At 40.1% G+C, this 10,220-nt stretch overlaps 1 protein-coding gene across 9 annotated transcripts in view; it reads right to left on the bottom strand.

Annotated features, from left to right (window-relative positions):
* Positions 1-2,188: 2,188 nt before the first annotated feature.
* The window catches only part of PTPDC1 (protein tyrosine phosphatase domain containing 1), a 79,061-nt gene continuing 71,029 nt past the window's right edge, over positions 2,189-10,220 (bottom strand). For all 9 annotated transcript variants that reach the window (XM_031014858.3, XM_055349948.2, XM_031014860.3 and 6 more), the window contains 2 exons: positions 7,644-7,754; positions 2,189-4,217 (listed from right to left, as the gene is read on the bottom strand). In XM_031014858.3, coding sequence (XP_030870718.2) covers positions 4,101-4,217; positions 7,644-7,754 — 228 coding nt within the window. In that variant the 3' untranslated portion in view covers positions 2,189-4,100. The remainder of the gene's footprint in view (positions 4,218-7,643; positions 7,755-10,220) is intronic.

Genomic DNA, 10,220 nt, shown 5'->3' with positions numbered 1-10,220 from the left:
TGCCTGGCTTGGCCTCCCAAAATGCTGAGATTATAGCCACCATGCCCAGTCTGTTTTCATTTTTAAGAGGAGAAAAAAAAAATGATAAAGCAACTCATTAAATCAAGACCAGAGGCTACTGTCAGACCACTTTCTAGAGATTGGGTAAGCAGGAGCCCATCCTCAAAATGTAATTTTTCTCTAAAATAGGCAATCTCAAGAGTAAAATATCTTTTCATTTTAATCAAGAAAGCCGAGAGGCAAGGGCTTAGCAGGCTTCTCTTACTGTATAAGTTTCAGTGGATGTATGAAACTTTTATTTTCGTTGCAAAAGGTTTTATGACATTTAAGTGTTACTGGGACATTATTTTTAGTGACTGGAGGGCTTTGAACAAAGGCTTGTCAAGCTCCAATACTGAATGGTTCCATTGTGATTATTTATAAATCAGTTTTATTGTCAGTGTTGAGGTAATCAGGGATTAGCTCATGCCTAAAAGCATAACTAAAAAAATAATGACCCACTGAGAAACAGGATTTTGTTGAAGTTTTCTCCTGCTACTTTATCTATAAACAATTTGCAGCCATCTAGCATTGAGAAAAGCTCTCTTAGGTAACATGCTAATCTTGTGCCATTCATAAAAAGCATCAAAGAGAACGTTGTTCTTGATTTACCTGCACTGAAAATATATTAATGCTTGCTAATTTGGAACAATAATAAAGATCCTATGAGTAAGCTGTCATTTTTAAATTGACCCCCCAAATTACATGGGGGCTGTCAGATGTCAAGAACTTGGGGCTTGCATTCTATCTACATTATACTGTCCCTGGATATTTTTTCAGACATGTGGAGACTAGCCTGAAATAGCACCCAATCATATCAGCAAGCATTCTCCATTTAAGAGAAAATAGAGAAACTTTACCTCTGTTGAATTATGATATATGGTGGTTTTCATGGAATCCAGAATGATGAAGCAAGTACTTTTTCTCAGATAAGACTGGGAAGCTGGATGAAGATATGACTAAGTAACTCAGCACAGATTTTCTGAGTTACATAAATAAATGCAGCGAGCTCTACCACCAGCAGCAATTTGTCTCAAAGGGCATTAGTAAGCTCTCTGAAGTAAGAAAAGGCAACAGTGGCAAGAAATCATGTACTTCCTCTAAGTGTGATATACTAGAGAACATCATATGATAATAATAGAGCTGGTTCAGCCTTTTCCAGGACAGATGTGTGATATTTTCACTAAGTTATGGACAGCACAGTGTTCTCTTAATGCCATCATAAAATTTAGTGCTAAAGGGACCTCAAGGTCCCTGAGAAGGCACTTTGACTGGGCAGCTTTGCCAGGTTAAGAGTCCTATAGGCAGGTAACATGAGCAGAGAGGAGGGCACAGCACGGGGTCCATCGGACTCCACATCTCACGTCACACAGTTATGATTAAGACTTCTGAGGCCAGGTGCGGTGGCTCACACCTGTAATCCCAGCACTCTGGGAGGCCGAGGTGGGAGGATCACTTGAGCTCAGGAGTTCAAGACAAGCCTGGGTAACATGGTGAAACCCTATCTCTACAAAAAAAGCCAAAAAAACAAAAAAACAAAAAATTAGCCAGATGTGATGGCATGTGCCTGTAGTCCCAGCTACTCAGGAAGCTGAGGTGGGAGGATGGCTTCAGGCTGGGAGCGGAGGTTGCAGTGAGCCAAGATTATGCCACTGCATTCCAGCTTGGGCTAGAGGGAGACCCCCATCTCAAAAAAAAAAATAAATATAAATAAATGAAATAAAAAAGACTTCTCTCTGTCAGGATAATTCAGTGAGGTAATGGATACGGCTGGCCCATGGTAAGTTCTTAATATGTGTGTGCCCTTAACCTTCCTATTTCTGTTGAATTGAATTTTTCAACCTTATCACTTCTCCCAATATGTGAGATTTCTGTCCTCTGGGCTACAAAGAACTCCTCATCCAAATATGGGAAGTTAGGAATCTTGTCAGCTTGGAGATTTTCCTCAGCTATTCCTCTTAGAACTCACCTATCCCAACCCCACAGTGTTTGGTCATGCTGAACTGATGGAAGGAATCTGCACTAACTGGAGCTTGGCTCACTGACTCAGCCGACAACTCAATCTGCCTATTAGGATAATCTAAGACAAAACCTCATCTTTATCATCAGATGTCCTACAGCATCAAGGTAAAGAAGTACAAGACTAGGATTATGGGTTGTTCTTTTTACTTTTATTCAAATAAATACAATACTTATATATAGCCTGATTAATTTCCCTTGTCATATCTCTTTTTTCAGGTTTCAGGCTTAGATTTTTAGTTGTGCCATGCTATGGTCACATCATAACTGTTCTCTAAGTTGAAACAAGTATTTCAACAGGCAAATAGCAAACTCGCCAAAAGACCTGTGGGTCACTTGCCCAAATGAGGCCGACTGAGATGAGAACAAACATCTTTTTTTTGGTAAAAACTCTATTTTTATAGTGTACCTTTGGATAAAATGCAATTGTTTCTTCCCCTTCTTTCCCAGGCCAGGCACTTGAAAATAAGACATTTCAGGGATGGGCAACCCACTCCATTAACATCCACTGGACTTGATTTCCCAAGAAAATTAAAACAGTGTGAAAGAACACTGCATTTAGCATTTGGCATTTCAGTTAATGAGACTGATAATGACTGAAATATTTTTGATGTGCTAGAGGTCAATTCAGAAATGTAGGATTGGAGAAATTTCATTTGTTCTAAATGAGTCTTGCTTCCCCTGAAATTCCGTCTTTAAGCAGTAACTTCTTTAGTTTGAAATTAGTCTGATTATTATCACCTTTATTGGGAAGAACTATTATCCTCTCTGTGGCTTGGCCTCTGGTATCTACATATATTAATTTAAATAAAAGTATGGCTTCAATTGATAATTGATGGTTCAGCTTACAAGGAACTAGTTTAGGCAGTCACCCTTCTTACATGAAGCCAGTCAGGGCTAATGCAACCTGTATGGTCAACTTCAGTTTAAAAATCTTAATTCTCATTGTAAGAAAGCAGCCAAATATAAAGCCTTGAGGCAAGTGGGTCTATGGAGTGGCAGATTTGGGAGTGTGGGGCCAGGGCCACGCTGCTCATGCTAATACACCATCAGCACAAACAGTGGCCCAGTTTTGACTTCCTCCAGCTCCAAGAGTCACCTCTGCAGAGTGGCTGTGGCACCTGAGAGAGCAGGGCTGGCACAGAGCCCCTGCCCTGCACGAATATCCCTGTGGAGTCCCCGGGAGGACAGAGGCAAGCCCTGCTTCTTAGCAACTTTCCACACTTCCTGCCTCTGATCCCACTTCCTCTGTAAAGATGCTATTTGGCTCAGCAGCAACCCAAGGGAGTGGGAATAAGGCTTGGTGTGTTGAGAACTGCTCCTGCCTCCTTTTGACAGCCAAGGCTGGCAAGGTTGTTTGGAAATCTGACAAAGAGCAAGTCTACTTTCCACAAGCAAAAAATCCCAACCACTTCATAGTCACTCCATTAAAGTAAAACTAAATCTCTCTGAAAAATAATATGCTTTGAAACCCTCTGTTACATTTATAAAAAGAAAAGGAAAAACAAAAAATTTCAAACTTAAAAAAAAACCTTTAAAAATATTGTAGCAATAGCCTTCTTCGTAACAAATATAAAACAGCTTAAGACACTTGGTGACTTTCTTAGTTCATCTGTGGGGGAATGGATACACAGTGAGGTTTTACTACTAAAGTTAGCTATTTGGTAAAAACTCTAGGAAGAGTTCCATCAAGAAAACGGTTATTTTGGAAAGACAAGTTACGATTATTTCCAAAACGTCAAAAGAAATAAGAATGTAAACACCATATACTTAAAATGTTAATACAATAATATTAACTCAGTCAAATAAATAAAAGAAAGTGGCACCAAATTTATGGCAATTTTTCAAAACAAAAATGTAGCTTAAAGATATTTTAAAATAAATAATTGGTTCAAATACGGACGACCATTCTCAGCATAAACTAACAACATTCAAAATAAAGTGCTATGAGAAAAAGCAGCCCCACAATCTTCAACTTATTCACATATGAACAGAGATACTATCTGGATCTTTAGGTCTGAAATATTCACCACGAGGGAAAGCTAGAGGCCAGGCTTAGGGCCATCTTTTGCCATTTTTCTTTTTTCTTCCAGAGTGTGCTTAAATATTTTCTTCAGGGTGTTGTAAACTGTTGGTCCATTTTCAGAATCAAAATTAACCTGGTGACAAAGAAATTTATATTCAGGACACTGTAACAAGAATTTGAACTAGTTTCTATTTTGAGAGAAGGAGGGGGTGGAGAAAAAAACAGACTTACAAACAAAACTCTATATAAAATACACATAATAAATTTCACACATTTTATTTGAAAGACTATATTAGAACTGCCAACTATGTCAATATCAAACTTATGAATGAAAACCCCAAAATTAAATCTAGTGCCTGGATATTTAGTCTAATTATATACACCCAGCCATGAAGCAAGTCAACAGTGGGTGTGAAGTGAATTTTTTGAGACTAATCATTGATGGTATAAGAGAAAAGTTTCCCATATTAAAACAGCACATCAGCTGTATACGTCCTGCTGAGAGGCCCTATGGCCACTCTGGACAGTGTCAGAGTGACCTGAATAGAAGCCCAGCTCCCCACCTGCCAGCTACCTGTCCTCATCTCATACCCAACCTCTCTGGACCTTGATCTCCTCCTTTGTAAAACAGAGATAATGATACCCACCTTCATAGGATAGCGTATCTACGAGTCTAACATGTTTGGCACATATATACAAACCTCAACTGGCTGGGTGTGGTCGCTCATGCCTGTAATCCCAGCACTTTAGGAGGCCGAGGTGGGAGGGTTGCTTGAGCCCAGCAGGTTGAGACCAGCCTGGGCAACGTGGCAAAACCTCATCTCTACAAAAAATTAAAAAAAATTAGCCAGGCATGGTGGCACGTGCCTGTAGTCCCAGCTACTTGGGAGGCTGAGGTGGGAGAATTGCCTGAGCCCAGGAGGCAGAGGATGCAGTGAGCTGAGATTGTGCCACTGCACTCCAGACTGGGTGACAGAGTGAGACCCTGTCTCAAAAAACAAACAAACAAACAAACAAACCCCACCTTGATAAAGGTAAATTTCCTTTCCCCTTGATGGGAGCGCACTATTTACACATATTTGCATTTTTCACCCAAGTTTACCATACTCTGGGTTAGGAGTGATGGCAGGACAGAGAACCAGAGCAAGTACCCACCCTCAACCCCATTCCCAGAGTAATGTGTAACTCCCTGGGAAAGAATCAGGGTCACACAATCACTGCTTCTCTCCTTCTGGAATTTCTCCCTCTCTGATAAATTTTGACAAATGAAAGGTTGTTCCCTCTGTCAACAACTGTAAAGGATCTGAGACCTTAACCTGTTAGCTTGCCAGTGTTATGGATACTGGTAGAAGATACGAGATTCCTGGGTCAGAGACAGACAACTTTTATTTCTCACAGCTGCATGTGCTTCATGTTCACATGGGTTCTCCTTGTCTCCCAAGTCTCATGGAGGCAATGCAGAGGGGCCTAGGTGGAGGCTGCACAAGCACAGGGTTTGCCTCATAGCTGAGGAGCCCCAAGCTTAGGAAACTCCAATGTTTCACAAGGGGGCTGCAAGCAAATCTGCCAACCTTTGCCCTGAAAGGAAACATTTTTATTATCCTGGAAGTCAGAACATGTGCCTTCTGTTCTCCAGGCAGAGCTCTCCAGACATTAGTGAAGAGTTGATCCCCAAAGAGAGTGGTCAGGGCATCTGCTCATCAGACTATGAAGAGACATGAGAGACCCAAGGAAAACTGTCTCCTAACATTTTCTATAGACAGATTTTGAAAAACTGTTATCTCTAACTTTTCATTTGTATCCCCTTAAAAGGCCAAAAGAAGTTGTAAAGAATTCCTACTGCTTTCAGAGAGACCAATCGTAAGGATTTTTTTCAGTCAAGCTCAGGAATTTAATTTTATCTATAACTATATTATCTATCCCCTTTGCAAAAAACTCCTTATTAATAATGGTGTGAATTGTTTACTTTTTTTTTTTGAGACGGAGTCTTGCTCTGTCGCCCAGGCTGGAGTGCAGTGGTGCAATCTTGGCTCACTGCAAGCTCCACCTCCCGGGTTCACACCATTCTCCTGCCTCAGCCTCCCAAGTAGCTGGGACTACAGGCACCTGCCATCATACCCAGCTAATTTTTTTGTATTTCTTTTTAGTAGAGACGGGGTTTCACCATGTTAGCCAGGATGGTCTTGATCTCCTGACCTTGTGATCTGCCCACCTTGGCCTCCCAAAGTGCTTGGATTACAGGCTTGAGCCACCACGCCTGGCCACTTTTTTTTTTTTTTGAGACAGAGTCTCGTTCTGTTGCCAGGCTGGAGTGCAGTGGCGCGATTTCGGCTCACTGCAACCTCCACCTCCCGGGTTCAAGCCATTCTTCCACCTCAGCCTCCTGAGTAGCTGGGACTGCAGGCGCACACCACCACGCCAGCTAAATTTTTGTACTTTAGTAGAGATGGGGTTTCACCATGTTGGCCAGGATGGTCTCAATCTCCTGATCTCGTGATCCGCCCATCTCAGCCTACCAAAGTGCTGGGATCACAGGTGTAAGCCACCACTCCCAGCTCTGTTTACTTTCTTAAACACCAAACCACAACCTTCTTCACATGGTGGGTAGCCTCTCAGTCTATGAAAGTGTAAATACAGATGTAAAAGACCACGCGGTTTGGATTTGAGACTACTGACTCTGGAAACAGTGGAGAACAGATTGAAAAGATGTCAGTGGTTAGTACCATAGAATCCAGATGAGGAACAAGGAAGGCCTGAAGTAAGAACATCACTCTGGAAAGAGTGGAGGGGAAGGAGACTGGACAAATATTAAAAAGGAAGAATCTTCATAACTTGTTAATGAGTATAAATAATAACTTCTTATCATTAATGTTACCACAGATGTTGTCATTCAGAAGCTGGGTTCTTTGTTTAATGACACTTTCATATCAATGAGAGGTAACAAACAAATTATAGATACTTTCATATCAATGAGAAGTAATAAACAAATTATAGCTGATGGGGTAAGGGGAAACTTTTCTCTCAGTATGAACCTGGCTGCTTCTTCTTTCTTCAGCCAGGAAAAACTGCTGCATCCAAAAGGATGGGCTTTTAGAAAGGAAGCCTTTTTTTTAACTCTTTCCTCAGGATTTGCCAACCAGGACTCAGTACTGAACTAGCAATGTGGGATGTTTAATTCTCAATAGATGGCTTCTTACTTACACCCAAGGTAGAACTGACACGACAAGCAAAGATTCTCTGACTCCGATTAGGCACATGATCTAAAAATATGTATTCAACACTCAGTTGTTTCTCTCTTTCTTTTATATAAAAGCTCTTTGTTCCAACGTTCTCCTTCAAAAAACTCACAGTTCAGCTTTTCCTAAGACCATTGTTTGGAAACTTTTTTTTTGGTCAAGACTCTGCAACTACTTAGAAGAAATGTCAAACAGATTTCCATGAAGGGAAAACACACACATACATGTTTTATTTTAGAGGAGGATGGTGACCTCTGGATTCTGATTTACAAAGATGATGCTGATCTGTGGTTCAGAGAGGGGAAAGGAAGAGTATGACCCACCTTAGTGAACGCCTTAATGGCGTGGGCAAGGAAAGCTTCCTCCACATCCACGGGAATTGTCTGCAGGTTCACTATGCAGTGCAATACGCAGAGAATAGTCTGGTGCTGTCCCTGTTTTTGTAGAAATCAAAATTTTAAAAATTTTTCAAAAAATGCCTCAATAAATCAATTCAAAACTATCGTAGAGTCAAGAATTGGTTTGTGACCAAGTACTCATAATGTCAAATGCCAAAATATCTAACAAAATATCTAAACATCAACAAATGTTATTGTTATGTGTTAATATAATTTGAAAAGCTTTCAGGAGATAATATCAAAGCTGGCTAGCTATTGTACAAAGTAAAACTAAATTTGAAGATCAGTGCACTTTTAAACCAAGTGTTTCTCTTGCAGTGAACTGAATAGATTTTCCCATTCTTGTTGTTTCTGGATATGTCAGTAGTCTAGTAGATGGTGACATGTCATAGAGATACATGGACTAATTAACTGGGCACTGAGTGGTCAGGATCTGGGTACCCAGCCACTGCATATGATATGGAGGGAGGCAGGTAGACAAAGAAAAGGACAAGGACAACCCCAGTCCCCCAGGAGCAATGCAGTGCTTAAGTGCTTAGCCTCCAACCTAAGGGGGTAAGATACTTAAAAATGTGTCCACTGACTTGACTCCTGGGGGCTGTTTACCTTAGCAAAGAAGAAATTCCATCACCTTCAGCAATACATATCCAAGATGTAATGTACAGGGACCCATCAATTTCAATTCTGAAAATCTACTCTAAGAGCATAATCTATAATAAAGAAACACCTGCAAGCACAAATTATCATTACAATGACGCCTATGAAAGTAAAAAACCTGAAGCAATATAAATGCCCTAGGTGAATTGCCCGAGGGTGAATTAGGATAAAACAGGCAGCCTTATGTAATAGAAAGCACATGGGCTTTGTGCCAAAGTGGTCTGAGCTTGAATTCTGCTCTGACATGTGGTGCCAACCTTGGGCATGCAACCTCAGCTTTCCTTGTCTGTGAAATGGGCCTCTACCTCTAAGGGGTATTGAGATAAACTGAAGAGAAAATGTAAATTATGTCCTGAAGGGCTTGGCCCAGTCACCTACCCAACATTAATCTCCCTTTTCACCATCTCCTGTTTTATCTCTGTGATTTAATTGCTGAGAAAATATCCTAAGAAAAGGACTTCGGATACAGGAAAAATCACTTCTTAAAAGCTATGTATTGCATAACTGTGGTATGTGAGTGTATGTGTGTGTGTGCAGGCACGCACATGTCTGTGTATTGTGTATTGTATCTGTGTGCATGTGTGTGAACACATGTATCTGCATGTCTGCATGTGCATCCGTCCACGTGTGTCCGTGTGTGTGTGTGTGTAGTAACAGCAGAAGATTTTTAGTGAAATTTAGAAACTGAGGAGATGTTTACATGGAGCATAGCAGGTAACTCAAGGCTGGTTATTCAATAACATTGTTTGTTAAAACAAAAACAGGCCTGGCATGGTGGCTCATGCCTGTAATCCCAGCACTTTGGGAGGCCGAGGTGGGTGGATCACATGAGGTTGGGAGTTTGAGACCAGCCTGACCAACATGGAGAAATCCTGTCTCCACTAAAATTACAAAATTAGCCGGGCGTGGTGGCGCATGCTGTAATCCCAGCTACTCGGGAGGCTGAGGCAGGAGAATCGCTTGAACCCGGGGGGCAGAGGTTGCAGTGAGCTGAGATCGTGCCATTGCACTCCAGCCTGGGCAACAAGAGCAAAACTATGTCTCAAAAAAACAAACAAACAAAAACAAAAACAAACCCTGTTTTAAAGTGAAAATTTAGTATCTCTGTATGGATAAAAATGATAAATTATATAAAAGGATTCATACAATTTCTCCCGTTTCCTAGATCCATTGTCTTCTAATATCTTTTCCTAAAGGTGACCACTATTACCAGTTTCTTATTTCTCCTTCTATATTTTATACATATATACATATTTCCTCTATTTTAAACATATATCTTTTATATATAAAATATAGAAAACATCTATATTTTACAAATAAAAATTATATATACATGTATATATGTGTGATACCTACCCCTTTTTAAAAATACGAATGAGTGAATATCCCAACCTAATTCATAATTTTTCCCATATGCATGCTCACAGCAAATAAGTAGAAACAAACAACCAACAGTGAAAAAGTGCTTAATTATGGCACAGTCTCGTGTTACAGCATCATATTCGTTAAGAGTCAATATTTATGAAAAGCTTACATTATTCACAGGAAAACAGCTATGTTATAACTTTAAGCAAAAATGAAATATAAACTTGTATGTTAAAACGATTTTTAACAAGTTAATATACATATTGATAAGTTTAAAATATTTGAAAATGTTTGCAGTGCCTCTCCCAGGACTATGGATAGTTCCCCTTTTTATTTTTGTATTTTCCAAGCGTTTACACTGGTTATCAGTTTCTTCTCTTCTCTTGGAAAAACTATTAAATTAGATCTAGATTTGGGATTCTGTGTGAATTCTCTTTTTTTATAATGGATTTTTTTTTTCTGCGTGAAAAATTAAGGGCC

The sequence above is a fragment of the Gorilla gorilla genome, chromosome 13 (genome assembly GCF_029281585.2).
Source record: "Gorilla gorilla gorilla isolate KB3781 chromosome 13, NHGRI_mGorGor1-v2.1_pri, whole genome shotgun sequence".
NCBI classification, from domain to species: Eukaryota; Metazoa; Chordata; class Mammalia; order Primates; family Hominidae; genus Gorilla; species Gorilla gorilla.
This window is presented reverse-complemented; position numbering and strand designations above follow the sequence as displayed.